Source organism: Baudoinia panamericana (assembly GCF_000338955.1).
Source record: "Baudoinia panamericana UAMH 10762 unplaced genomic scaffold BAUCOscaffold_4, whole genome shotgun sequence".
NCBI classification, from domain to species: Eukaryota; Fungi; Ascomycota; class Dothideomycetes; order Mycosphaerellales; family Teratosphaeriaceae; genus Baudoinia; species Baudoinia panamericana.
The window spans coordinates 221105-248353 of record NW_006911260.1 but is presented as its reverse complement, the minus strand read 5'-3'; the positions used below and the strand labels follow the sequence as shown (position 1 = coordinate 248353).

The 27249-nt window shown below is 54.2% G+C and overlaps 16 protein-coding genes across 16 annotated transcripts; 8 read left to right on the top strand and 8 right to left on the bottom strand.

The window, feature by feature from the left end:
• Positions 1-1276: 1276 nt before the first annotated feature.
• On the top strand, positions 1277-2871 carry BAUCODRAFT_120777 (uncharacterized protein; the record flags this gene model as incomplete). The annotated part of the gene is made up of 6 exons (XM_007676577.1): positions 1277-1361; positions 1418-1629; positions 1689-1779; positions 1830-1951; positions 2007-2109; positions 2162-2871. The coding sequence occupies 6 exons, from the start codon at positions 1277-1279 to the stop codon at positions 2869-2871; spliced, it is 1323 nt and encodes a 440-aa protein (XP_007674767.1).
• A 705-nt stretch (positions 2872-3576) lies between these two features.
• Positions 3577-6606, top strand: BAUCODRAFT_67516 (uncharacterized protein; the record flags this gene model as incomplete). Its single annotated transcript, XM_007676490.1, has 2 exons — positions 3577-3823; positions 3878-6606. 2 exons carry the CDS (start codon positions 3577-3579, stop codon positions 6604-6606), a joined length of 2976 nt encoding a protein of 991 aa, XP_007674680.1.
• Positions 6607-7788: 1182 nt separating this feature from the next.
• BAUCODRAFT_40833 (uncharacterized protein) lies at positions 7789-8820 on the bottom strand (the record flags this gene model as incomplete). Its single annotated transcript, XM_007676336.1, has 1 exon — positions 7789-8820. A coding segment is annotated over one exon (1032 nt), but the record flags the coding sequence as incomplete, so codon positions are not given.
• Positions 8821-9013: 193 nt separating this feature from the next.
• BAUCODRAFT_405811 (uncharacterized protein) lies at positions 9014-9442 on the top strand. Its single transcript, XM_007676576.1, has one exon. It carries the CDS (start codon positions 9135-9137, stop codon positions 9354-9356), a length of 222 nt encoding a protein of 73 aa, XP_007674766.1. The 5' UTR covers positions 9014-9134; the 3' UTR covers positions 9357-9442.
• A 447-nt stretch (positions 9443-9889) lies between these two features.
• On the top strand, positions 9890-10282 carry BAUCODRAFT_120774 (uncharacterized protein; the record flags this gene model as incomplete). Its single annotated transcript, XM_007676575.1, has 1 exon — positions 9890-10282. One exon carries the CDS (start codon positions 9890-9892, stop codon positions 10280-10282), a length of 393 nt encoding a protein of 130 aa, XP_007674765.1.
• Positions 10283-10826: 544 nt separating this feature from the next.
• BAUCODRAFT_42941 (uncharacterized protein) lies at positions 10827-11129 on the bottom strand (the record flags this gene model as incomplete). Its single annotated transcript, XM_007676342.1, has 1 exon — positions 10827-11129. A coding segment is annotated over one exon (303 nt), but the record flags the coding sequence as incomplete, so codon positions are not given.
• Positions 11130-11612: 483 nt separating this feature from the next.
• BAUCODRAFT_31853 (uncharacterized protein) lies at positions 11613-11953 on the bottom strand (the record flags this gene model as incomplete). Its single annotated transcript, XM_007676163.1, has 2 exons — positions 11613-11798; positions 11863-11953. The coding sequence occupies 2 exons, from the start codon at positions 11951-11953 to the stop codon at positions 11698-11700; spliced, it is 192 nt and encodes a 63-aa protein (XP_007674353.1). The 3' UTR covers positions 11613-11697.
• A 303-nt stretch (positions 11954-12256) lies between these two features.
• Positions 12257-14516, top strand: BAUCODRAFT_155122 (uncharacterized protein). The gene is made up of 7 exons (XM_007676574.1): positions 12257-12743; positions 12792-13095; positions 13169-13235; positions 13300-13319; positions 13377-13526; positions 13576-13764; positions 13819-14516. Exons 1-7 carry the CDS (start codon positions 12542-12544, stop codon positions 14096-14098), a joined length of 1212 nt encoding a protein of 403 aa, XP_007674764.1. The 5' UTR covers positions 12257-12541; the 3' UTR covers positions 14099-14516.
• An 847-nt stretch (positions 14517-15363) lies between these two features.
• Positions 15364-17432, top strand: BAUCODRAFT_573846 (uncharacterized protein; the record flags this gene model as incomplete). Its single annotated transcript, XM_007676573.1, has 3 exons — positions 15364-16186; positions 16251-16718; positions 16775-17432. The coding sequence occupies 3 exons, from the start codon at positions 15364-15366 to the stop codon at positions 17320-17322; spliced, it is 1839 nt and encodes a 612-aa protein (XP_007674763.1). The 3' UTR covers positions 17323-17432.
• BAUCODRAFT_405709 (uncharacterized protein) lies at positions 17433-18237 on the top strand. Its single transcript, XM_007676572.1, has 2 exons — positions 17433-17881; positions 17946-18237. Exons 1-2 carry the CDS (start codon positions 17542-17544, stop codon positions 18116-18118), a joined length of 513 nt encoding a protein of 170 aa, XP_007674762.1. The 5' UTR covers positions 17433-17541; the 3' UTR covers positions 18119-18237.
• Positions 18238-18629: 392 nt separating this feature from the next.
• On the top strand, positions 18630-19595 carry BAUCODRAFT_31850 (uncharacterized protein). The gene has a single exon (XM_007676162.1). The coding sequence runs from the start codon at positions 18691-18693 to the stop codon at positions 19429-19431; it is 741 nt and encodes a 246-aa protein (XP_007674352.1). The 5' UTR covers positions 18630-18690; the 3' UTR covers positions 19432-19595.
• A 20-nt stretch (positions 19596-19615) lies between these two features.
• Positions 19616-20205, bottom strand: BAUCODRAFT_146455 (uncharacterized protein; the record flags this gene model as incomplete). The annotated part of the gene is made up of 3 exons (XM_007676571.1): positions 19616-19724; positions 19781-19902; positions 20041-20205. The coding sequence occupies 3 exons, from the start codon at positions 20203-20205 to the stop codon at positions 19616-19618; spliced, it is 396 nt and encodes a 131-aa protein (XP_007674761.1).
• A 223-nt stretch (positions 20206-20428) lies between these two features.
• BAUCODRAFT_31846 (uncharacterized protein) lies at positions 20429-21915 on the bottom strand. The gene is made up of 2 exons (XM_007676161.1): positions 21661-21915; positions 20429-21603 (listed from the first exon to the last, which is right to left on the bottom strand). Exons 1-2 carry the CDS (start codon positions 21771-21773, stop codon positions 20697-20699), a joined length of 1020 nt encoding a protein of 339 aa, XP_007674351.1. The 5' UTR covers positions 21774-21915; the 3' UTR covers positions 20429-20696.
• A 326-nt stretch (positions 21916-22241) lies between these two features.
• Positions 22242-22667, bottom strand: BAUCODRAFT_146453 (uncharacterized protein; the record flags this gene model as incomplete). Its single annotated transcript, XM_007676570.1, has 1 exon — positions 22242-22667. The coding sequence occupies one exon, from the start codon at positions 22665-22667 to the stop codon at positions 22242-22244; it is 426 nt and encodes a 141-aa protein (XP_007674760.1).
• An 82-nt stretch (positions 22668-22749) lies between these two features.
• BAUCODRAFT_405575 (glycosyltransferase family 31 protein) lies at positions 22750-24676 on the bottom strand. The gene is made up of 2 exons (XM_007676569.1): positions 22874-24676; positions 22750-22778 (listed from the first exon to the last, which is right to left on the bottom strand). Exon 1 carries the CDS (start codon positions 24478-24480, stop codon positions 22951-22953), a length of 1530 nt encoding a protein of 509 aa, XP_007674759.1. The 5' UTR covers positions 24481-24676; the 3' UTR covers positions 22750-22778; positions 22874-22950.
• Positions 24677-25438: 762 nt separating this feature from the next.
• Positions 25439-27198, bottom strand: BAUCODRAFT_31844 (uncharacterized protein). The gene has a single exon (XM_007676160.1). It carries the CDS (start codon positions 26911-26913, stop codon positions 25738-25740), a length of 1176 nt encoding a protein of 391 aa, XP_007674350.1. The 5' UTR covers positions 26914-27198; the 3' UTR covers positions 25439-25737.
• Between the last annotated feature and the right edge of the window lie 51 nt (positions 27199-27249).

Here is a 27249-nt window from a genome sequence, read left to right as displayed (position 1 = left end):
CAGAAGGTAGCAGAGCGTCACCATGGCAATACATGCGGTTCCTAAGTCTACCACTTTGGCATATCGGGTTGCAGCAAGGTGGCGCTGAAGCAACCCCTAGGAACAGGCTTAACATCGTTAATGTGTCAATATGGGTGAACAAGCCTGCATCTGCAGCTCGCTCGATGTGGATGCATGAAACATCAGCGCCCGAACGCTGTGGTCCAGTCCCTATTCGCTTGCCGCCTTGAGAATGGCTGGTGGTGAAACGCTTCCGATGCACGCCTTGTGCTTCGCAGATTGACTCTACTATATTATATCGTACCTGCAGGACACGTGACGCAACCGGCCTCTATGCCCTGATGTGCGGCTTTTAGGGTGTGGTTCCGGATAATAAGGGAGCTTGGCTGAAGCTTGACTGCGTACTGCCCGGGAGATGCGTTCTAGACGGCCGGTTCACCGGTGGCACGATGTATGTAGAGACGACGTACTCCCTCTCAGCTGCGCTTCTGGTTCTCTCCGAGCTTCCACGACTTCCACGGAAAGCTTGAAAGGACTTTCGAAGTACAGACGCAAGCCGAAGAAGCATGCCCGTTGAAGGACAGGACGACCAGGTCGTGCACTGTTCGGAGTTTCATGGCCTCTCGAAGACGACGCGGCGATAAGTACGCTGCTGTCAATAAGAACACTGGCGACATGTATGACAACAACAAGCATCGAAAAGCATTATGATTCAAGCTTTTGATGACGACTGGCGCCAGCGGCATCGTCCGACACCGAGCCGCGACCACTAACGTCAGGGGACTTCGACACCAGGCGCGACCAGCCATGCGATCTTCTGCAAGCTATCACGGCAATGTCGGCAATGCCTCAAGGTTACACGACCATATCGCGACCATCATATTGATGCGCGTGCTAGCATCCTCCAGCTATGCCAACTTTCATAACTTCGCCAGGTTTCATATCGCACGTGGATACCTCATCACTCGTCAAGCGCAGCAACTCACCGATAAAGGCTGCCCAATTGATTCAGGCAAGGCTTGCGTGTCGGATTGACTCGCGGCTACTGCGAGGTCCACAGCAAGCAGCGCCCGTCGTATGACGTTTGTCTGAGATGGGCTGCAGTTGCCCATGAAACTGAGCCTACTGGTCTGGTGCTGGAAAGGCAATGATTGTTGCCTTGTTTTGTACCACCATGACCAGTATATGAGAAGCTCGCTGTAACTGTAGGTTTGTAGATTGAGGTCCTGCTACAATTCTCCCTTTTGCAAAGCACTCACCACACCAAGCAACCAACATGCAGCGTATCCGCATCCCCCTTGTTCACAATAAAAAGTACAAGCGCCATGGCACTGGCTCTTACCTTTATGCCATGCGCAAGTGTGAGTGTGACCTTAAGAGGCGGAGGGTAGCCTTTGGATCTGTCTAACTCATACAGACAATTTCAATCCAACCTTCAAAGGCCCCTACGGCTTCCGTTCGCAGGTCCACCACCAGGGCAAGTTTGGTGGTGTCGGTGGCAAGACTTCAGTCCACCAGCATGTCCTAGCCAAAACTGATGCCACCGGCAACAGTGGCGATGTACCAGCCACAGACATCCAGAACGATTCGGAGTATCTCTGCCAGGTTTCCATCGGAACTCCAGCGCAGGTAGGACCTTTCTAGCTTTACCACTTCACAGCCAGTAGTAACTTGCGAGTAATGAGTAGAACCTCATGCTCGACTTCGATACTGGATCCGCTGACCTGTGGGTTTGGTCGACTGAGATTCCACAGTCTCAGCTCCGTGGCAACACCTCTGGTAAGCTTGAAGCATGTATGCTGTCAGGTCCGAGGGACTGACGCGCGCAGGGCACACTGTCTTCGACCATTCTAAGTCTTCGACCTGGAAGGCGAGCAAGGGCGAAACCTGGCAGATTCAGTACGGTGATGGGAGCACTGCTTCCGGCGATGTCGGCACGGATACCGTCAAGGTGGGTCTCACTTAACTAGGCCTACATTCGCACTAGGCTTACAAGGAAGACGCAGATCGGAGGTATCACCATCAAGAACCAAGCCATCGAGCTTGCAAAGACCATATCGACCCAGTTCCTGCAAGGTGCCGGTGACGGCCTTCTCGGTCTGGCTTGGGGTATGTACTCACCTTGTCTCTGTCGCGAATCACAGCTCACTTTGTCCCACAGGATCTATCAACACCGTCAAGCCGCGACCGGTCCAGACGCCTGTGGAGAACATGATCTCTCAACAGGACATCCCCCAGAATGAGGAGCTCTTCACGGCCTGGCTTGGCAACATCAAGGATGCCACCTCCGGCCAGAGCAACAGTTTCTACACTTTCGGGTTTGTCGACACGAAAGCACTTTCATCCATCGATCAATCCGAGAGCAGCATCTACTACACTCCGATCGACAACAGCCAAGGTTTCTGGATGTTTGACAGCGCCTCATTCACAGTCAATGGCAAAACGACCAACAACGCGAGTGGAAACACGGCGATTGCCGACACCGGCACTACGCTGGCTTTGATCAGTGATGCCGCGGTCGAGGCCATCTACAACGCCATTCCCGGGTCCAAGTATGACAACACCCAGCAGGGCTATCTCATCCCTTCGAACATCAGCGAGGACGATTTGCCTACCGTGAGTGTCGCCGTGGGTGGGCAGCAATTCACCATCAACAAGGAGAACTTCCTCTTCGCGGATGCTGGGAACGGGATGACGTACGGTGGTATTCAGAGCAGAGGCAGCAACCCATTCGATATCCTGGGTGATACGTTCCTGAAGAGCATCTATGCCGTCTTCGATCAGGGCAACACCAGGTTCGGTGCGGTGCAGCGGCCAAATGGCTCGGCCACGAGCACGAGTACTGTCAGCTCTGGTAACAGTGGAGCTTGAGCGTACATCTGACGACTAAAGTTCGCTCGAGGTCTGGAGGACGCGGCAATAAATGTAGCATGCCGCACGCGATTAGTAGCAGCAAGTAAGCCGCCGAAGAATTGGTAGCCTTTTTCAATGCGGCCGGTAAATGACCAACCAATGGTCCTGATACGGTCTCATGCTTACGACTATCACATGATCACTCTCTACGCCGCCATTCTTGAAGCCTTCTCAATGTTGCAGAAGTAAGGGTTGTCTCATGTCCGCTGTGACGGGACAGAACCACGAAAGCGCCACAGGGCGGGCCGAGGGCCGTGGTGGACGGTCCCGATGCGCCTCCACAATGACGATCTCGAAATACGCGTGGTTGTTACTTGCACATTTCTATTGTGTAAATTCTGAATGTCTTCCGCTTAGATTATATGATTACTCATGCCTAGCACGCGAACGTTTTACTGACGTTGCGGGCTCGGCAAATGGAAGGACATTAGGCTGGAATCATTGGCCACCTGTAGAATGCCGTCGTCCGAGCATTCTGACGCCAATGGCAATGACAAGAAGTCTTCCTCTGAAGGCGTAGGCGCTGGATCCAGCAACACGCCACAAGCCGAAGGCAGAATGCCGACTGTCCATGAAGATACCACCCCAAAGGAAGGCTTCATAGCGAAGATCAAACGGATATGGCTGGCCAAGACCGGCATCGATACGCGAACGTACATGCAGATGTTTAAGGGCGCAATCGCGCCGGTTATTGCTACTGCAGCGTACCAAGCGACGCCATGGGCGGAGACTTACACAACCATTGGCTATCTCGTGGGCATCATGACCATCCTGTCCTTGCCGATCCAGCCTCGGGCGAAGTTCATACAGACAATGCTCGTCAACATCTTCGTTACTCTGCTTGGAACTGCCGTCGCACTGCTGGCCATGCTGTGTACCGTCCGTGCCAGAATCAATTCCGAAGGCTACCGTGGGCCTGGGAGCGGTGGAGCAGGAACCAGTGGTCTTGCAGCTGGAGGAGCAGCGACCGCGCCGTACAACTCTTCAGCTTCGGCTGTTGCAGGCCTCTTCCTGTTTGCCGAGATCTATCTCATCAGCGTCTGGCGTGCGAAGATGCCACAGTTTACTATCCCCAGCATCATACTCGCCATCTTCGCCAACGTGTCAATGATATATGCTCCGCAATTCTCTTCCATGGTGCAGGCGGAAGCATTCGCACAGAGGCTACTAGAGGCTTTCCTCACTGGGTTTGCGATTTCTACTGGCGTCTCGTTGTTGGTTTTCCCGCTTACCAGTCGTCAAGTCGTGCTCAAGGAGTTGACTGGCTATATTGGCTTGCTGCGAGCATCACTCAAAGCCAACATCGATTACATACACAGCCTCGAGAATGCGGACATGTTCTCGCCGCATCGCGTGAATACGGCTGGTCAGGAAGTAGCAGGAAGCAAAGAAGCGGACGCCTTCAAGGCCAAGATGCAGGCACTAGCTGCACTTCACTCCAAGTTTACCGCCGATGTGCCATTCGCGAAGAGAGAAATCGCAATTGGCACACTTGGTGCAGACGACATGCAGCAGCTCGCCAAGCACATACGCATGGTCATGCTGCCCACACTTGGCTTAAGCTCTCTCTCAGACGTGTTCCAGCGTATTGCTGAGCAGCGTGGTTGGGCGCATGTTGAGGACGCAACATCCTCCGCAATGGACACCGTTGACGAAAACCAGAAAGCAAGGCTTCAATCCATCGAAGACTGGCACGAGCTGGCGAAACGCTTACGAGACCCGTTCGATCGTATCACGCAGCTCAACGACGAAGGCTTGGAACATGCTGCCATCGTATTACGGCTGGCGGCGAGGCGAAAGGCGCGGTCCGCGGAGGATTCCGTCGAGAATGGTGGTGACGAGCCCCAGCCTGGTGAAAAGGGCTTTGCAGCCTACTATGACCGCAGATCCCAGAGGTTCCTTGACAGCAAGAAAGAAGTGCTGAAGCTTTGGTGCGCTACCCATGGTATTCACATCCCAGCCAACTTTTTCGACGACCCGTCTCTTAAGGACTTTGAAGCACCAGCTTTTCTCAACGAAGCGCCCTCCTCATCCGAGGCGCAGCGACTTCGGCGTCAGCTTTTTCTGTTCTTGCACATGGAGTTCTTGCTCTTCAATGTGAATCGCCAAGTCTACAACTTGATCTTATGCGTTGACAAACTGGAGGCATCCGGCAAGGTTAGCAAGAACCGACTTCACGTTCCGGGCTATAAGCGCTTGAAGAAATGGCTCTTCACCACCTTTGCTCACGGCGGAGAGGCGCACGACGATCAACAGATTGATACCGATGCCAACGTAACAACCGTATACCTCGGTGACGCGTACCAGAAGAAGAAAGACCCAGAGCACCTGCCGCCGCAGAATCTATGGGAAAGATACAGCGATTCATTACGGGGCATTGCACACTTCTTCGCCTCTCCAGCGTCTTCTTTCGGGTTTCGGGTGGCATGCGCAACGATGTCTATTGCGATCGTGGCATATCTCCAGAATACGCAGAGCTTCTTCACACGAGAACGGCTGTTCTGGGCCCAGATCATGATATCAATCAGCATGAGCCCATCAGCCGGACAAAGTGTGCGAAGTTTCTTCCTCCGAGTCTTCGGAACTTTTGCGGCGATGGTCTTGTCATACATTGCATACTACATTGTCGACGGCAAGACAGCGGGTGTCATCGTCTTTTACTTCATTTTCTTGCATGGCGGTGTGTACATCGTATTGAAGTATCCAGCCTTCATCCCGGTGGGCATGATCAGTCAAGTCACCATGACGCTCATCCTTGGCTACGAGCTGCAAGTGCGCAAGATCGGAGTACAAGTCGCCGAGTCAAACGGTCAAGCGTACTGGCCAGTATACATTTTGGCGCCTGTACGGCTCGCTACTGTTGCTGGCGGGCTGTTTCTTGCTTGGATATGGACAATCTGGCCTTACCCGGTTGCCGAATACTCACTCGTCAGACAGAACCTCGCGAAGACATTCTACCTGTTGGCGAACTATTACTCGACCATGCACGAAACGGTCCGTACTCGGCTCAGAGGGTGCGAAGGAGACGTCTCCGACCCAAATAGTCCCGGCTACAAGCTTGAGAAAGCTCGACACAAGGTCTTTGGTAAATGCAACGCCATCCTGTCTGGACTGCGAGCGCAAGCCGGGTTTGTCAAGTTCGATCTGCCGATTGGTGGAAGATTCCCTAGGGAGAAGTATCAGGAGCTCATTGGCCTGTCGCAGAGTGCTCTCAACTTCATGGCACTCGTCAGTCTGGCATCTGGTACCTTTCAGGACCTACACCAGCGAACGGGCAGTGAGGAAGAGCATGATTCACAGTGGCTTCGCGACTTCCGCCAAATCGTGAGGCAGACAAACGTCACGTCGGAAGCAATAACCACCCTCCTGTCACTCCTGTCGGCCTCCCTTGCGAACGGCTCGCCTCTACCGCCGTATCTGCACGTGCCAGAGCCTTTCCAGCTCTCTCAGCGGCTTGACGAGCTTGACAAGGATATACTCAGTATCAGGCACATTGCTGAGCCGGGTTACTCGAGCTTTGCAGTAATACAGATAGCGACTCGTTGCGTGATTGACGATCTGCGCAAGATATTGAAGGGCGTCAAGGACCTGGTAGGCGAGCTCGATTTCTCCTTCCACGTCGTCGCTGCGGATTCGCAAGAAAGCATCCCGAAAGATTCGCTCAATAATCGACAAGGACGCAAGCTGGACTGAAATCTATGATGGCGAAGCTTTACCGAAATCACGAGACGAGGTGGCGACACCTCCACATTGTTGCACAAACCTTACTCCGCAGCCCCCACACTTGGCAAGCCTCTTCTCATACAGGCGCCAAATGCCAATCGTGTACCTGCCTAGATTGGGTGCTGTACCTGGCCTACCCCAAAAAAAAAGCAGAGTTGCGGGAGCAGGCGGATATGATGGAGACAATCAATAGGCTCCAGGACGACTTCCAGTAGCAGTTTCAGACAGATAATCCGCCGGGCCAACTTGACCAACACAATACCGAAGCTGACGAGCGCAAAATTGGTCCAGAGGCGCTTATGGATAAATCGACCAGCTGTACATGACCTTGGTTGAGGCAAGGAATCCAAGTGAAGACTGGGACTTGCACGCTGACGGATGCCAGGCGAACGGCACGAGCTTTAATGTGCTATTGGGCTGGTCCCTGACTGCGGCGACAGAGTGATACATCCTCATGCACCAAGACATCACGTCTAAAAGATTTATATGCTCGCACAGCCACCTAACTCAGGCGATATCGTGCACCTGGACGCCTTGCTTACACCAGGCTGTGGTTTGTGTAGATTTCGAGCTTCATTGCACTTGTGTGAGAAGAAGGGACTTTCACAAGGAGTGTTGCGCTTAGCTCAGCTAAGACTGGGCGCAACAACAGAGAGTACAATAGAAGCTACTTACGAGACCAATACGCATGCCCGTACAGACACTGAGTGCTGATTCAGGCATGGCGTGGGAAGAGTCTGAAGGAAGAGTGGTACATGCAACCCTCGATCGACATCTCGGAGCAAACACTTCTACGGCAAGGGCTGGCGGCTCGGGACTTCAAGGGGACATGCGCTTGGTATTGGAGAAGGAGACCAAAGTGCTGAGGAAGTATGTGCGCGTCCAGAGGCGAAACTAATGGGTCATCAGAAAGGAATGCGAGCTTGATATGCAGCTGCGAAGCTTTGTGCACTTCTCAAAGGCTCGATGCAAAGCGTGAGCGGATGGAACGTCTGCAAACTCACTCAATCATGACTGGACGGACAACAAGCAACCACTTATATCCTGTCCTGGACCTTCGGCCTTTTCTATTAAAAGCAAGCAAAGACGCTACATCTGGTCTGGCTGCTTCCCGTGCTTTGGGGTAACAAGTAAGCTATGTCACTTGTCACTAACGACCACAATAATCTTGCCTCGTACTCTCCCACTATTTAGCTTCTCATAGGCTTTCTTGACGTCTAGCAAAGAATACCTGTTGTCATCTTCGATGACACAGCGAACTTTACCCTCGGCCATCCACATGCCGATCATGGAGAGATCATCGGGTTTGTTTTCCGTACCTAGGAATTGGAAAGCTCGCTGCCCACCCCCCAAGATTCTTGGCCAGAGCGCCTTCTTCGCCGTCATTGCGAAACTACCGACGTCCATACCACCACCGACTTGCACGTACTTGCCATCCGCGGTAAGAAAGTGATGACAATTCCAATAGAGATCCGGTTCGGTGCCGACATTGTCAATGACCGCGTCGAACGATCTGCCGTTTGTCTTCGACCAATCCTTGAGCCATCCAGAAAGTCCGTTCGCACCACAAGTTCGGTAATCCACCACTTCATCAGCGCCGAGACTCTTCACGAAATCACTGTTGGCACCTGAACAGCTGACGACCACATGCTTTACGCGGAAGCAACGCTTCGCCATCTGAACAGCAAATGTGCCGACGCCGCCAGTGCTTCCATTGATGAAAATTGTTCGATCCAGTACTTGATCATCTGATGATCGCTGGAGCGGAAGGGGCAGTCCGCTAGCGATCAAGGTCTGCAAAGCCGTCTGGGCGACTACACCAGCCCCAGCAAACTCTTCAAGGCTACGCTTCGGATTCCAATCCGCTGGAATTTTGACGACGCCTTTGTTCCCTGCTACGAGAGTGTAGCTTGCACAAGTACCATGCTTCACGGACATATCGTGTTTACCCCAAACGAAATCCCCGGCTTTGAAACCCGGGTGCCTTGTCTCTTGGACTTGTCCCACGAAAGAAGTCCCCGGGGTGATTGGCGATGAGCCAATGACCAGGCGTGGAACGGGCCATGACATGGAGGGCAGCTTGTAGTCGATGGGATCGATGGATGCATAGAGGACACGGACGAGTGTGTAGACACCTTGTCTTGGCATAGGAGGTCTCGGGGCGGTTTTGTTGATTCGGATCGATGCGATAGGATCAGAGCAGGCATCCAGTAGTGCAGCCATCTGAGCTGCTTGACGTTCAGAAAGGGTAGCCATTACTGATATTTGCTCTCGTTCCGTATCTGTTATCTGATAAGTTGCAGGATGTCTCACGCGTTGAGTGTCCCAGTATGCAAGGCAACGTCGAAGAAATCAGTCAATATCCCAATACACGACCGAGAGCTATGCGCTTGCTCTATCTATCTTTTGAGCTGACGAGCAGTGCTCGCCGTGTGCTTTACCAATCATGCTGATCGACGTCACCGGAGCGGACTGTATATCTATGCCTACAACATGGAATGATTGGTAAGGTAACTGCAGAGTATGCCGTACCTTTTGCGGGTTGGTGTAGTGGTCGGCTTCGGTCTGGGAGCTTCGGCCGACCAATGACGGCTCGAAGAGTAGACCATGCCCGATTCGTCCTCACCCATGTGCCAGGATTGACATCGGCTCGTGGCGTTAGAAAGTACCCAGCATACGGAATCCGACGGCCACCGCGTAGAAAAATTGGCCCCGATTAGCAAGCCACGCACGAAACCATTCCGTGCACTATGCATGTTCGAATGTCAAATCGTCGTGGTGTTTCCACTGCCCTACGTCGAGGATAAGCATCCATGCAACCTGATTGCGCCTGGATTGGAGGACTCGTGGTTAGTCTCCCCATTCCCATGCAATTACGCCACGTAAACAAGGATCAGCCACGTAGACAGTCCGTGGAAGATAAGCATCCTAAGCCTTTCAGTTGCGGGGTAACTCATGAGTCCAAGAGTCGAACGGGTTCTTCAGGTCCTGATATCGACCGTGTCCTGGCTATCGGACTCTGCGGAGGGCCTGTAACTCGGAGCCGAACAGGTTGGTGTCGGATCCTTATCTCGCACGGCTCTTGCGGTACTATCATCCACCCGTCAGGGCGGTTCGAGATGCACTGGCCTGTCAGTATTAAATCCCCAAGCAATCCACATGTCATTCCCCTTATTCTCTTGTTCAATATCAAAGCTGATACAACAACATACATATACCTTCAAAGCTCGTTTCACCATTGCATCGGTCAACCATGCCTAATGTTTTGCTTGCTGGGTTACATCCACAATGGCTCCAGACTGCTACCGAGAAAGGATATGACATAGGCTCAACCAATCAAAGCTCGAACATAGCAGAAGAAGCGAAACAAATGATGGCGGATCTTCGAGCCTTACAATCTGTGAAACCGACAACGCACATGTTCAACCCTGATGACGATTCCAACCTCGAAGCGTTCATGACATTACTCGGAAGCGAGAAGTTCGACGGGGTCTCTCTTGGTGGAGGAGTACGAACGATACCACAGCTTGGGGATTACTTCACCAATCTGGTCAATGAGGTCGTTCGAAAGCAGCCAGGGGCAAAGCTGCTGTTTCCCTTGACGCCAAAGGATATTGTCCCGGCAATCAAGAAGTACCTCTTGTGATCTTGCAGAGACATTGACCAAGTCGCCGCTTCCGCAGGACTGTTTTGGAGGTGGATGCAGCCAGAGACTCTGATTTTGGTCCAGCGTTTAACCAGGGTGTTCGCTTCTGGTTGGTAGTATGACATATACTTTTCCGACATAGCGTAGACCAACATACCGAGATTCTTAAGCTCCTTATCATGAATTCGAGTGATTTCAAGGAGCGAACTTGCTGAATACGAGGCGTGCTCTCTTAAGGCGCTTACCATTTTGAGGTTGCCTACGGAACGGAAATGACAATACTTGCACCACCCACGAATCTTACAATCCACGTCCAGCTGAGGTAGCCTGGATATCCGGTGTTCGTACCTGGGTGGGCTTCCTGCTAAGGCAATAAGCAGCGAGACCTACATAGTCGCATTCTGGTCACCTTTGCTAGAAGGGTCTCGATATCCTTGTGTTTGGATGAGCAAATTGACTTGAATGACTTTGACACTGGAGCCCAGCGTGGGGAAAGCGCTGGCCCATACGATGGGTGCAGAGTGTCCAGTCGTGGCCAATCGCCAGTCTTTCCGCGAATGTTCGTGGACAGGAGCTCCGCGATAAGGATGTACACTATCGGACCAAGACCAATGTTGTATAAGAGATTGAATAAAGGTACAATCACTGCTTTGGTGCACATAGCTGGCTGATTGCGGTCCGAAGCCAGACCTAGAAAGCCCGTAATAGACATGAGCATTGCCGTGCAGATGCACATCCATATGTCCCTAGCTCTGCGGCCCGGGGTTGTAACTAATGGCCAAGATAGTATATTGCCGACCACTCCCAAGGCGAAGAGTGCGCGTGAATGATCGAACGATCGGTTTGTTCAGATAACGGCCAGTTCAAGAAGCAAGTACAGTATAAAGAGGGTAAGTTGATGCCACATAAAATTCGGCAATGTAGGCCACCGCATATAACTGTTCATCGAAGACTGGTACCTCTGAAGCAGTCAATATATGTCGCCGTGGCTGCAATTTCAGTCTCCAAGACAACCGTCTCAGTCATGTGCACGGGTGTCTCGTCAACATCATCATGGTAGCCAATCCGTGCGAGAGACCTTTAGGCCCCTTCATGTTGACCCTTTTTGGCAACAGAAACCAAGGTGTTTCAGGGGCCAGATATCCGCCAGCAGTACACTGCTAAGGGCAGAGACATAGCGAACATTCTTGCCCGTAAGAGGTCGGTTTCGTGGAGGGAAGCAGGAAGGACTCAGACACGGACTCTGCGACACCAAGCTCGGCTAATCAGAGCGAGCAGAAGTCGAGGGAGCAGAAGAGCGCTGAGTACAGCAAACCAGAGTATGCCACTGTACTTGTAACTAACGAATTCTTGATGGAAGAATCCCTACTGAGTGTCTCGCTCGAGGGCCAACGGAAGTGCGGACAGCTGCTTGATCAAGGAGAAGTAGGAGTGCTGCCAGAGCACTCATTGTTCCGGGATGACATCTTCAAGGCAACCTGCAACAAGATGAGGACGAAGATGAAGCCCGAGTTATCTAGGATATCACCAGGTTACTCGTCCTGTCAGCAGAGACACTAACCACGTACGAAGCCACTCACATGCGGTTTCTGATTGAGAGTGTGAACGAAGGCTGAAATAGTTCAGTTCCGAACCCGACCGCACCCAGTCATTGGCGACTTCAATAAGCATCGTACTTCGTGGCCATATTCTACCTTTCTCACCTACGAGATGAAATGCGGAGCTGCGGCCCTTGACGTTGCCGACCGTCAGAATGCCCACAGGGCGGCCACTGCGGTGCGAGCAGTCGTGGAGTTATTCCGCCCAATCACCCGAATACAGCACTGGTACTAAATTACCTTATTCACCAGTGCCAAGCTTTATCCCGGCTGTCTCTATTCGGTACTCCAGACAGAGCAACCCCACCAAGTCGACACTTCAGGCAAGACGACCCCGCAAAGTTCACACCGGCAAGCAATGCAAAGACAGCCGCGATGAAGCTTGGCGTTGCTGAAACCTACTGAATGCGACAACAGATCAGCTCCGGTGTTGTATTGCACGAGGACACAGCCTTTCGCCTAGACGCTAGTGCGCATTGACTATGCTACTACCTTCCTCCTCTCCATGTGCTAACGTGCTTTGGCGGATTCTCCGCCAGTACCATGACGTCTCTACCCCGAGGCTTAAACCGGGTTCACTGGGAATGTTATAAGAAGTTCCATCGCAACAGGTAAATGATTGCGTTCGATCGTGGTCTGACTGATCTACACCGCCGTCACCATGGTCAACATCACGAATGTCGACCTGCTCACACTAGCGACAAGCATTCCTTACGCCAACCAACTCCAAGCTGTTGCGAATGCCTCAACGAACTACATCTCCTTTTTGTCCTACAACAACTCATTCGTGACCGACATACTCGGCCCAAATGTTTCGCAGTCCTTGGTTGCGCACACCGATTGGGTTGCGTTCCATGAAGCGGGCAAGTACATGGCAGACAGCTCGTTCGACCTTGACTGAGTGTAGACAGGCGTCTACAACATCGAGACTGGGAAGCTGTATGCGACGAGTAACTGGGCGGGCAGCTTCAGCAACCCCATCAACGTCACAGCCATTGACATCCACAATAACAATGCAATCTCGTCGATCCGCTACAATCATCTAGCAGAGGCAAACGGCGGCGCTGCCTTCTACCCGGTTGGATCGCCTGCGAACAGCAGTGCCGGGCAGCAGATTGTCTTCTGCGATGAAGGTGACCTTACAAACCCAGCGCAACTGGTGTTGGTCAATCCGGCTACTAATCAGAGTCGTGTGTTGCTGAACTCTTTCCTCGGGTGCGTGACTGGATACTGCGTGGGCATGCTCATATCCGGACAACTGCTAATGGTGCGACCTTTTGATCTGTAGAAAGAACTTCACCTCGATCAATGACGTCGAGCAGCACTATCATACGGGCGATCTCTGGTTCACCGATGTGAGTGCCAAAATATGCGGCATCCTGCAGGCTGTTGGAGATATTGCTGACATTCTACGCAAAGGTCCCTTACGGCTATTGGCAGTACGCATTGTCCACGAACCTGTTGCCGTGCCTTGCGCTTAAGCTCACGATCTGCAGATACTTCCGCCCAGCCCCCGTAATCCGCTACCAAGTCTACCGCTTCGAGCCGAACACCGGCGTTGTACAAGCGGTAGCCGACGGCTTCGATGCACCCAATGGTATAGAGTTCTCGCCTGACTTCAAACACGTCTACGTTACAGATACAGGGTGAGCCCCGCGTGTTACGAGTGGCAATATCGTTACTGACGGAGCGCAGCGTGCATACGTTCCCAAACAAGGACAACTTCACAAACCCAGCCACCATATACAGATTTGACATTACCGAGGACGGCAAGCGGCTGCACAATAGGCAGGTGTTTGCCTACAGCGATAACGGCTTTCCAGACGGCATTCACACAGACACCATGGGTAATGTGTACTCAGGCTGCGGAGATGGAGTCCATGTGTAAGCGATGATTCATGCCGTGGACATGATATCAAGTCTCTAATGAACGTGTAGGTGGAACCCGGAGGGGGTGCTGCTTGGCAAAATTGCGGTGGCAAACGGCGGAGTCAACAACTTTGCGTTCGTCCCCGACGGCATGTACATTTTCAACGCACAAAACCTTTTCAAGGTCACCTTGAAGGCACAAGGAAGGACGGTGCAGCGTGACTTTGGCCTACAAGCGACTGCGCAAACTACGACTGCCCAACAAACGACTGCTCAACAGACGACTGCTCAACAAGCGACAACTCAACGTCCGCAGCCATCAGGCACCCAATGGAGACCATGGGCTTGAGCTGAACACTCTGAAACGTGATAGATCGGGATGAACATACGATCGCTGAGCCACCACATGCAGCTGAGCGGCGTAACCGAGATCTTGGATTCGGCAGGCCTACATTATACCGCTATGTGCTATAGTATGTCTCAGCCAAGCCACTTCATGTAGGACCGTGAAAGCATTCAGCTCGCATGTGCCAGATAGCCCGATTGCCGTTACAGAAGACGGCAAGCCCACAGTGATGCATGCTTGCCCTTGTGGTCAGAACTGTCAGATTTACAGCAGGCCCAGGTAGCCAACGTACCATGCAAAGCCATTACTCGTAAACTGCACTCCAACGCGGACGAAAGCAGTGTGAAAATGCCCCAGGGAGCAGATCAGCCATTCCCGAAATTACAACGAATATGTAACGCCAGCATCCTCCGCCATGGCTACGAGTGTCCTCGTTGGTTATCCGTGGGCAATGCACACAAGCAGTCAGCTTCGCTAGAGCGAATACTCTTTGCCGTATGAGTTATCGCAGCTTGATGGCGAGAGGAAAGCGCAATGATTCCAAAGCTGTAGCTGCCGTCAGCGCTACTCACTTTCGCTGAATGTGCTTGTGCCTGCAGAACAGTGTTGCGAGGGCAACTGCATAGTTTCGCTCAAACTCTCGTCAGGCGAGACCGAATTCAGCCATCGAAGCGACATGAGCACACCGAATTGACTACGACGCTGCGATCGCGCTTTGTTCCTGCTACAGGTTGGCGAGAGACTACCAGGGCTGTCAAGTGTCAGGCTTGAGGGCTATTGCAATGCCATAGCAACGGGATACGCTTTCACCCTTGCCTGGAAGCTCATTGCCTCCGGCTGCTGCACGGGGACACATATGGGCTCTGTCGCGAACCGTGCTGAGCAGTGACGGGTACCCAAGCTCCTTGCCCCATGCTCCAAAGGACCGAGTAAGTCTCTGCTCTGAGTTACGTCGTGTCGTCTGGTCGGAGCTTCCAGCCCAGCAACGAGCTATTGTGGTTGCTGTGTCAGTGTTGTAAGGGTCTGCGTAATGGACGGTGCGTTGCATTGATGTCTTATGCTCGTTTGTTGACTCCTTCCTTTCTTCCTTTCCTTCTCTCTTCAGACTGATCTTGGACTGGTGAGCACCCCTTTCCTTCCTCAACATACTGCACAACATCCGGCTCTGATCAACGGCACACGGTTGATGCATACCTTCCAACACACGACTTTCTCGTCCATCCGGATGATCTTTTGTCGCCAGGCCAAGCTTCCGATGGCACACCTTCATGTCTGCTCCGAAATCTGACCCAATACCAGCCCTTATCCTTGCATCTTCTCGTTCCCGCCCCAATCAATCGTCATGTTCGTCGTTGCTGCCTCATGCTAACTCCTCCGACAGAGTGAGCTCCTCCAAGTCAGGTACGCCCCCAATGCCATCCACGAACCTCACCAGATCTTACTTGTTCAGGGCAACCCGTGAGACCGGCACAGGCTCACGTCGCGGTCTCCCCTCCCGGTCCAACAGGACGCGGGGAAGTGCTACTGTGACCAGCACCCTCTCTCCGCTCAAGGTTTCGTCGCCGACAACTTCCCACCTGCTGCCGCGGGTGCCCGATGCGACGGGATCGACAGCAACAAAATTCAGCGGGCCACAGCTGACTTTAACCGACATTCTCGTTCGACCGAAGCGTCCGTTGCCGACAACTTCTCACCTGCCGCCACGGGTGCCAGATGCAACGCGACCGACGGCAACAGGGTTCAGCAAGCCACAGCTGGACCTTACCGACATCTTTCTCCCACCAAAGGTTCCGTTGCCGACAACTTCTCACCTGCCGCCACGGGTGCCAGATGCAACGCGACCCACGGTAACGGAGTTCAGCAAGTCACAGCTGGATCTTACCGCCATCTTTCTCCCGCCAAAGGTTCCGTCGCCGGCAACTTCCCACCGGCCACCACAGGTGCAAGATGCGACGGTTCCAGAAGCAACCCGGTCCTGCAGGCCACGGCAGGACCTCCCGGCTCAGCTATCGCCTATGGCAGCTCTCAGAGCGTTGCACATGGAGGTACCGGAGTTCGAGAACACGGAAGCCATCAAGGCTTTCTGTGATGGTTCGTCAAACTCACCGCAGTTGATATCGACGTTGGCGGATCGCAGCTGACATCTTGTTCGCAGATTTCGAGGCCAGGGCCAATGCGGTGCGGAAAGCGGATCCGGCGGCGTTCAGAGCGCCGTCTGTCTCAGCCTCTTCGTCAACCCACATGTCCGACATCCTGTGCGGACGGTTCCTTGAGTCGAAACCCGCGGCAGCACAGCCTAAGGCGCTTGCATCGTCTTACCGCAAAGCTGCCGCGATTTACGACCAAAGCTTCACCACCACCACCAGCACCACCACCAGCACCACCACTTCCCCCGACACCAGGTCCCTTGAGTCGACAATTGCGAAAGCGAAGCGTATGATGCTCACAGCATCATACGACACAGCTGCCTCAATCCCCGACCGGACTACCACCAAGGACTTGTCAACGCTGGCGGCGCTCAGAGCGCTTCCCACCGAGACACCCAAGGATTACTCAATGACGCCCATTCAACGGGCCATGCATGACACCGTCATGTACGAGGTGCGGAGGATCGGAGACGAGCGTAAGTCCCAACCCCGATCCGATCACCACGGCAGAAGCTAATCGCATCGTCTGTAGGGAGGAAGGCTCAGGAGTGCGAAGAGAGACAAAGGAGATGGATAGCTGGCGAGAGCTTACCCGTAGCCTTTTGGAGAGCGCCGCCGTATGTGCACCGTGATCCGGAGATGGTCAAGAGGGCAGCAATCTGGAAAGCAGAGGATGAAGCAGCGGACCGCCAGAACGATCTGGATGCCTGGACGAAGCCGGTCGAGGAGCTGTGGCAGCGATCGCCAGAACCACAGCCTACCGTCAAGATGCCCACCCGACCGCCTGGACGTGACGAGGGCAGGTCCGCCTTCCGCATCGACGCCCCCGTATTTCGCAGTGAGCCAGCACCTGTGGCTCCGGCACCACCGGCTGCCGATCCAAGTGATCATGCCACTCTGATTGATCACGACGAGTGGGAGCGTCGTCTGCAGGTTGTACGATCTCGCCGTCAAGAGCAACACGTACAGCAATCCGAGTCCGAGCCCGAGTCGACAGAGACCAGCACCGGCATCCTTTCGAAGATCGCCGCATGGGCCAGCAGGGGGTGGGATTGGTTGAGGGAGCGGATCTGGTGTTGAAGGAGGGATCTGCTAAAGGTAAGTCCCCTTGGCGGTGCGCTAACATTACTCAGGTAGGTGGATGCTGTGTCTCTGGATGCCGACGGTTCAACCCCGCTGTGCCTCTGCTCGCTCAACCCCGGAAGAGGCTATTACCTGCTACGGCGATAGGTCACCGCTCTGACTGCCAGCCTGTACATCGAGACTCGAGAAGTTCTCCGTGCGGGAAAGGGCGCTCGCATGCAAGTCAAACGGCTCCGGGTTTGCTTCTGGCATGATCGGCGGAAAGCCGGGACTGAGGAACGACGTTCACATCTTGCTGTTGCATCAGGTCTCGACTTGCTACTAGTAATAATGGAGAAGATGTGGACTGCTGGGCGAAGAGGAAGAGTTCACCGTCGATCAGACCGACTTGTGCATACTGGATTCTTGTGGGACGCCGCAGCCAACGGCCGGCGGCGGGCGAGACTGAGACGCTCGGTGATGGAGAAGAAAAAGGTTAACACAGTTGGGGTTCAGAGCGCCTTCTATCGAGACAGATGGCGGTGTTGGTGGCGGCGCATGTGTGACGGGCGAGGAGGTAAGGTGGGACCAGGACCTCCATACTTGAGAGGATAAGACTGGTCCCTTAATACAAGGAGCAGAGTTGGGGAGTTCATGGTGGCGGCCGGGGACGAAGATCCATCCTGGCGTGGCTCAAGAAAATGTGGTGGCAAAAAACAGACTCCTGGGGGGTTCTTGCGGGTTGCTTTTGCACCCATGGGCTTGCAATTCTGGGATTGGACATATGTTTTGGTTATTTGCCGTTAAAGTCTGACCGACTTCAAGGATCACTGGCATCCGGTTTTGATGGCTGACAGACAGGTTCACCGACGAGAGAGTAGCAAGGCTGTTGGGAGCGACTCTTGTAGAGACACCCGGTACGTTTCGGCTTCACTTCTTCTGCAGACACTGAAGATTACACAGGCATCTCCTTCACCCACCCGACTCGACCACGCAGGACCAGGTAGGTTACATTCGCTCCTGTTGTACTGACATTCTCCGGTGTAGGCCATCAGTGTCTGAGCAATTCTGCTTGGAACTGGAGGCCGCCATCCTCGTCACCATGAGGACGACGAAATCCTCGACGATAGCAGCCGAAGCAGTCGTCGCTGGTTAGGCCGTGTTGTGCAGGTTCGTCATGCTCATGGATGCATGTACTGTACTAAAACGATCATGTTACGCTGGAGTAGAAGTGGGATAGAACTAGCTTGCCAAGCCTACGGAGATTGGACGGACTTTGCGCTGCACTTGAATTTGCCCTCCCCCAAAAGTCTACACACGCAACATTCGCATTTACTGCCCGCCTGATACTGCCAGCACTCACACTACCCACTCGCCTTCACAACCATGCCGAAGTCCAAACGCGCCCGTGTAGTCCACACCTCCGTCGTGCAAAAGAAACCCTCGAAAGAAAAGTCCGCCTCGCTCTACTCCGCCATCCGCGCCGCCGCCGACAACTTCGCACACATATTCGTCTTCTCCGTCGCCAACATGCGCAATACCTACCTCAAAGACGTGCGGCAACACTTCGCTCTCGATGGGCGATTGTTCTTCGGGAAGACGAAAGTCATGGCGAAGGCGCTGGGTTCGAGCGCGGAAGACGAACATGCGCCTGGATTGGCGAAGCTGAGTGGGTACTTGAAGGGCAGTGTTGGGATCTTGTGTACGAATCGAGCGCCGAAGGAGGTCTTGGAGTTCTTTGAGGGGTATGTGGAAGTTGATTATGCGAGGGCAGGTGTTACGGCTAGTAGGACTTTCACCATTCCGGCGGGTGTGGTGTATAGTCGTGGTGGTGAGTTGCCAGTGGAGGACGATGTGCCGCTGCCGCACTCGCTGGAGGTGATGGTGAGGAAGTGGGGTATGCCGACAAGGTTGGAGAAGGGAAGGGTGATGCTGGATCAGGAATATACGGTTGCGGAGGAAGGGCGGGAGTTGAACAGCCATCAGACGGCGCTGCTGAAGCTATTTGGAGTGGCGATGGCGGAGTTTAAGGTGCAAGTGTTGGCGTACTGGAGTGCGGCTACGCAGGATGTCACAGTGGTCAACGAGGAGGCTGCGGCGGAGTGGCAAGGGATGGAGGAGGGCTAGGGTTGAGGCGAGCACCTTGTTGGGCTTTCAGACGACTTGACGATCGTTAGTGTACGACATGCTCTTCAGCGAGGCGTTGGAAGGAGTCTCGCATTGCGCAAAGCTAGCCATAGTCTGCGGCTGTAGACCACATCGATACCCACAAAACGCCATTTCCATCCTCTCATGCTCCTCAGACCATCGCTCATGATTCGGACGAGATCTTGGCCTTGGGGTTCGTGACCTTGACGCCGAGCTGCTTCGCTCGTGACACGATCTCTATCCGCTTGCGGGAGGAGACTGCATGTGCGATTCTGTGCCGTGGTTAGTCCTTCATGTCCTCCGCATATCGATGCTGTGTTGGACTCACTCCGCCGCGTAGGTCTTGTTGTGCATGAGGAGAAGCTCGAGGTCGCGGGTGTTGTTCACAAGGAAGGCCTTGTGGCCGGAGGGCATCATGTGCCGGGTCTTCTTGTTGCTGCCGTAGCCGATCTAGCACACGGACTATAGTCAGCATTCTGCTCTGTACCTGCACGCTTCATATCTCCGCATTGTACGCTCGTCAAGATGCCATGTGACCACCTTCTCCGCCTTCTCTTCTCTTTGCGCGGTATTCGCAGCTCAACGTACCTTGGGCATAGCAGCCTGGCCCTTGAACCGTCTCCTCACACGGTTGTCGATACCCTTGGGCTTCCTCCAGCTCGGGTCGACACACATGAAGCGGTCGGACTGATGGCGGTTGAAGCGCGCCGTGCGCTTCTTGACGATCGGAACATGGCTTTTTGCGGCAACCATCTTCGCGGTCTGATCAGTAAATACACTTCCGGTGGTGGTTCGATTGCTCTACCTTGACTGATTGTGTGTTGTGGAAGTTGTGGCTGGATCACTACAGTGCTGTCGTCGCCATTCGAGGTTTTTGCGTGTGGAGCGAAGTCTTGGCGGAGTGCGGCCCGTGCGCTCGAGCGGCTTTGCCCGCTACCAACGATCGACGTAGTGCTTTCTTACTATTCAGTGACACCATTCTTCCAGCAGAACAATACATGTGTTTTCACGTATACTGGGTCGAAGTGCAAGCTAAGTACCGGGTGGTCGCTTGCAAAATCGAGCGCTGGAAGAACGGCCTGGTATGTGCCCTTGCGTGTGAGGCGCTCTACAACTCAACGGTCTATGACCACTTGCAGCAGCTCTGAGAGTCACGCTTGTATAGCATTACACCCGTATGACCGCGTCGCGAATACCATTAGCCAGGATGCTTGGACGAGATATGCCTGAGACTAAGCCTCTGCCTACTCGCTGAGGACTTCGTGTGTTGCTTCCTCATTGAGATCTTTACGAGTCCAATACGGCTTTCGCTTAGCAAACTCGGCAGCGCCCATGGCGCCAACGTACGTCGGACCCAGGCCATCATCAACCCACTGTACCATCTCAGCATCCTCATGCATGAAGGCTTTCAACACATCCTTCACAGTCTCCCGCAGGCGCATATCAGAGCCATGCTCACCATACAAGATCACTTTCGTTGGCTTACGCCGCGGAATATTCACGAACGGCATGCTGAGAAACTTCCGAACCTCCTCCCAATAGTAAGCCTCGTCTAGCTTCTCGTACCTCATCTCTGCTCCAAGTTGATAATCGACCTTCGGCGCTGGAGACGTGCCATAAGCCGACAACGAAGGCGTAGTCGACGTGACCTCTAGGGCATTCGCATAATAGCCCACGAGGTAGTAGGTCTCATAAGCCAGTTGGGGTTGGGTACCATCGTGCAGGCATGTTTGCGAGCTGTTATACGGCCGACACAGGCCCAGACCGTGGCCAGCTTGGATTGAGTTCTCTGGATACAGTAACGGCTCGCCGAGGTAAGACGATATGACGATTGGTAGGTATCGGATCTTTGCCTTTGAGAAGGCTGCCATTACTAAGTCCGTCGCTGGATGGCCCCAACGAGAAATCGCATTCCGCTGCGCCATCGTGGCTGAAGCTGCGACTATCGGCCCTCCTAACTGGGCCTCCCCGACGGATACGAGTGCTTCGATCATGGGTGCGAGGACACTGACTGTCCACTGTTTGTCCCACCAATGGTACGGATAGTCGTCGGTGAGAGAGACTTTCGACATCATCACGCGCCATTGCCTGTTTCCTTCTATCTTCGCTAATGGGACGTTCGAGCCATTTACGAAAGACACGGCCACGGCACTTGACGGATGATTAATTGGACGCTCACTGACATTAATGTTGATCCGCAATACTTACGCATAGGAGGGTGTGAAGTCGAAGCCAATGCCGTACTCATTGCTTGTTTCTAGAGTCGCTACCTTCTGTTGCAGGTCGGAGCCAGCAAGACTTGATGGCGCGCCATCCGACATTACAATCCAGCAACAGATCGATAACAGAAGAAGCATGCTGTACGGTGCAATATCCCGTGAAGGTCTTCTTAATGTGTCGACAAGCTGGACCAACATCTAATAAGTATCGTCTTCATGGTAGTTGCATCGTTAACATGCACAGCCTAATCACGTAGAACGATACGATGCAGTTCAACCGAAGGATTCGGCCCCCGGAGGCTTAGACTTGGACTCGCAACGGCAGCTTCCGAGAAGACTTGGCATACTCTTGAGGTGCTATCGAGCTGCCACACGGCAGTGACCATGCCCGCATTATCTGCGATAATCTTGTATGAACGCTTCTTTCTGTACCAATCGTTTTTGGGAGGACAAATGCTTCTTGCTCGTAAGCACACTGCTAACTGGTGGAGCTTCGCGCTCCGAATCAAGATGCTCGGTACCATGCACATACATCGCTTGTGGCCCTTTTCACTCTCCAAGCGTGAACTCTCAGAACTGCAGCGCGAAGAAGATGAGCCTCTCCTTGCCCCAGAACACAGTACCCAAATACAACCCCTCCCCAATGAACCGAATCTCGTCCCTCACCCAATGAGCCACAAAGCTCGTCTGGCTATAGTCGAGGACAATACACTCCTTTCCGTCAACCCAACTCTCACCCTTGAACACTTTTGCGATGATTGCATCGACCCCGAATGCTGTGATTCGATTCACCAAGGCTTCCTTCTTCGCATCGAAGATCTTCCCCTGCCATGCAAAGACGTTGATAAACTCGGCGATCTCGGGCGTCCATGGTGTTCCGGGCGCGATGATGGCTGTGCCGTTCGCTTCGCCGTTAGGGATCGGACCGGCTGGGCTGGATGCGAAGAGTTGCTCGAGCTGGTCTTTGCTTAGCGTGAGCAATTTCTTAGAGTCCATCGTGCGCTGGTAAATGTTTCCATCCGGCAGGCAAGTGTGTCGACGAAATCACCGCTGGTCGCTCCTTGATGCTACCACGGACGGGAAGATTGAAACTTGCGCTGACAACGTCTGCAAACAAGATTAGCATTTGCGTGCTGCAGCTGCGGCTGAAGACCAATCTTACGTGCAGCCGGCGTGCATACCACGTGCTCCTGCCAACTCACATAACCTACTCCAGAACCATCGCTGCTGGATGCTTCGCCTGGAGCTCATAAAGACTCCATCCCGGTAGGTAGCCGTATCAAAAGATCCTCTCCACGCTCGGCCTGACCCACTGAATGGTCTTACAATCTCGGCCCTTACCACTCATCCACCGCTTGATGCCCTCGACATCCCAGCCTGCCATGAATCTCTTGTCCTCGGAACTCCATTGCATTGACTTTTCTTCCGGCGGTCTCCACTCCTCAACTTCAGCCGCTTTGGCCTGCCCGAGCCGAAACCACGGGGTAAACACGCATGATCGCAAGTGGTATGTCCACTGGAAGCAATTGGGATCGGCCTTACATGCATCCCCGCAAGCGTCGAATGATGCGTGCGCGGGGCTGTCAGAAGGTGGTGGATACCCACCCCATTCACTATTGACCCAGTCTTCCCGGACAGCGACTTTAGTCAGATTGAGGTAATCGACAAGATCGGCAAAGAGCAGGGGTCGTCGGGTTTGCCGTCGACTCTCTTCCCACCGGCGCAAACCCTCCATATCTTCGATGAAAGTCTTGTGCATGGATATAACGGGCTGACACCAGTATCTGTCGCTAAAAGGTATGCCATGTAGCGGGTGGGGTTGGATCATCGGGAACAATCCACTCAAGCTCGTATGTGCGTCTTGATATAGCGCCAAGCCCAGCACCGAATCACCGCAGCAGTTACCCGTCATCTCGTCCTCCCACCTTTGGCTCAGCGCTGAGCCGATGAACACGCCTTCAGCATCGAAGTCATCTCTGACGAGTCTGCGGACGGCTTCCCGTGACAAAATATAGCCCGGTCCACCATTAGCCATCCAGGTGCCCTCTACGCCCGGAGACGGAGAACCAAAGTACCACGGCATATCGGGGTCGAAGTTGGTGAGCAGACGGAATACATTGTCCCAAACGACGTACGTGTCGTCTTCGTAGAATACGTACCATCGCTTTTCCGGCCGCATGCGCCAGACCCGTGAGATCTGCGGCAGGAACTTGTACTTGTCGATCTGCCAGCCGTTGATGTCAGAGCCGGCGCCTGGTCGGAGGGTGCCGTTGTCCGACAGCTCCTTCAGGATGGTGTAGTTGCGGAGCTGCTTGTTGTCGCGCACGAAGTCGGAACGAAGGTCTGAGACGACGTCAATGATTTGGTAGCCGGAGAAGTCCTCGTCCACATCGGAGAAGATGAGGAGGGAGTTATCGAGACATGCGGAGGCGCTTCGCAGATGCGGTCCGACTCGGGTTTCCAGCACGGCATGGCCCGTTTTCAGCACTGGCTGGATGTCGCGCAAGAGGTGCGTCGGGAAGGCATGGCAGAGATCTAGTACGCTTTTGTTCTCGACAGCCTGCTGGACCGGGCGAAACTGCGAGCGCGTGTGCCAGTCGAAGAATTCTGGCAAAGATGCTTTGCCCTGGTCAAGTGTTGACGGGATGGAGGGTGGATTTGCATGGCTCAGGATCCTCTGGCTGAGATTGGGGCTTTGGTAGAGTAAGGTTGCGACGAACAGTGTGAATGCGATGGCGCATCCCGCGACCACATAGCGCCGTTTTCGGTCCACGAGCCAGTTATCTTGGAGAGCATGCCAGACGTTCATATCTCATGGCGTTTCCTACGTTTCATGCTGCCAATCCCGCATACGGGAACCCGTAGGTAAAGGCCTACGCTTCAACATAACGGACGGCAATGCGGTCATGGCAGGCGAAAACAAGGCACCTGCTGGGCCGCTGCTGCGGTTTCGTGCAGGCCATGACAAGACCTGTAGCTCCGTACTCATGCTCGTTGCCGCTCCGCTTGATGCACGCCGCGGCGCTACAGCACCCGCAGGGGTGCGCGAGTGGCGTGCCAAGGAAGCAGGCGGGATCCTTCGAACAACGCGGAACAGATGACACCAATGCCGCCGAAGAGGGTCCTTTCGGTGCGCTGAAGAAATGATTGTATGCTCACTTATCCCTCACAGTCGTACTCCAAGTGCACTGTTCCCAGCGTCAGTCGCCGAAACGAAGCCATGCGGTAGCGTCGGTCAAGTCGTCCGCTCTCCGAAGTCCTCTTATCTTGTAGGTCGCACGATGTTACCGCCCCAGGGATTTGCAGGTGTCGGTTGGTGCCCGCATGCATCCTGCACGTGTCGGGTCGTGGCTGACCTGCATCCTGCAGAGCAATTGGTCCCCACGAGAAGGCTGCATGCGCTCGTGCACATGACTGTACCTATGATTTTGGTTCAGGGGAGCGGCCGCAGTCAGGGTGGATCCCGAGTTACAGTAGTGGTAAAGCCTCGTAGTTTGCATCAACGTCTCATGAGGCTTCTTACGAATGACACTACTTTCGGCCATCTTCATACGTGAGATTCCACCCAGACTGAACGTGCATGCTCGTCATCCAGCGCAACTCGGTGTCCCCCTTGGGTTTGCAGAGCCCTTCCACGACACACCTCATCATTCGCAGCCACTCCTCATTAACAGCGAATAGCAGCAATCTAAACCAAGCGCCACAAGTCCGGGTGGCATTCACGCAAACATGATAGGAACGACTACTTGCAATGACAGTGTTGTGATCCCGGCCTTCATGGATTCGGCTGAAGATGCTATGATTAGCAGGCTACGCGTCTTACAGGCGCTCGCCGGCCTAAATCTGCGATTGTCATCGTCTTTCCTTGTCACGTACTACCTTTCCGTGATGAGTATTATTCAGCTCCACGACGAGTCAGAATGCGCTCTCATACTGTAGGGTCTTGTACTGGTTCATTGCTATAGGTGACCATTGCCAGTGCGCAAGCGTCGTATTGCTACCTTGAACGCAGCCAATTGTGGTCCAGCCGTATGACGGTCAAGCCAGCACGATCATCAAAACCCGCTCACGCATTCTTCAAAATCTCCTCCCAATCCGGCGTAACAACAAAATTCCCTTTCACCTGCCCCATCGCCATAGCCCATCCCGTCCCCGCGCCCTCATCGCCGCCACCACCACCACCACCATCACCGTCTACTCCACGCTTACTCTCCGGCACGCTCGCAACAACAACATCCTGCAGAAAAGTCGCCGCCATGCCCATGCCCACGCTCAACGTCAAACCACCCCAATCCAGCGTCGCCTTACCGGATCGATGAATGCGAAGCTTCCCCACCGCTCCCGGAGGAAGTCGTGGCGCGTGAACGGTCGGAGCGTCGCCAGCTTTAGCAGCGATGGCAGGTTTCGCGGCCTCGTCGTCAACAAGCATAGCATCTCCCTCCTCCGCTCCACCTTCCGTCGGCGCATCCGGGTCCGGCTTGACAATCACCGGCCGCAGATCCGGGAGTATCGGCGGGAATTGGAAGAGGTACACTTTATCCGCCTTCTTGTCCCGCTCCTTCTCCCCCTCCAGCCGCGGGCGGTCATCCGTCCCATCCATCGTCGCATCGCCAGCGCCATCCCTGTCCGGGTTCGGCACGGCAGCAGACGGGAGCGCAATGGTGCCAAGCTCCTCATACAAGATCTCCAAATCCCGCTGATGTCGCTCCCACTCGTCCATCTCCTCTTGCGTCTGGTATACAGGCCTCTCGGCCGCGCTGCCAGAAAGTGTGCGTTTTGTGATACTGCGGTCTTTGCCGCCTCGGCGTTTGCTCTCCGGACTTGACGGAACGTCTTGCTGTGGCGGCGGTACCAGGACCGGGACTGGATCATCGTCGGTAGGTTCCGTCTTGATGGGTGGGTTGCCTTCATCGCTGTCGGAGTAGGTGCCGTGAAACATCTCGCTCGAGCCGACAATCTCGACGTCTTTCGCTCGTTGCTTGCCTTTGCGCTTGTCGGTGAACGCGACAGCAGCCTCCCCGCTTCCACCGAGCTCGTTGTTGGTGGTGCCGTCCTGTATTGTCGTTGCGCCGTCTGCGTTGAGGCCTATAGCTCGATCGCGGTGGGCTTCCCGTTTCAAGCGAACAGGTTGCATGAGATCTTGCTCCTCGCCCTCGTCAGGTCCTGTGAGGTCAATGACGCCTAGGTCGTCGATGTTGATGCGTGATACGCCTTTTTCACCGTCTTCATCGTCGCTTGACATATAGCCTCCGCCTTCCGTCTTGACAAATGTAGCGTCCCCTCGAACAAGCAAATCTTGAGTAGACGCCCCGCTTTCCTGCTTGATACCATTTCCCGCTGCGGCCACCTTCCCAGCCGCACCAGCCAATCCACCACCAGGCCCAAACGCAGGCTGGCCTCGGCGAACAAACTCGCCTGCTTCATCCTCACTCCCGTCCCTCGCACCCCCAAACCCACCCCCTCTCCCCACAGCAGCACGTGCACCACTCCTCCTAGCAGCCTGCACCTCCGCATTCACCCGCCCCGCACTAAACGCGCCCTCATCTCCCCCAATCAACCCATTCCCACTCCCATACCC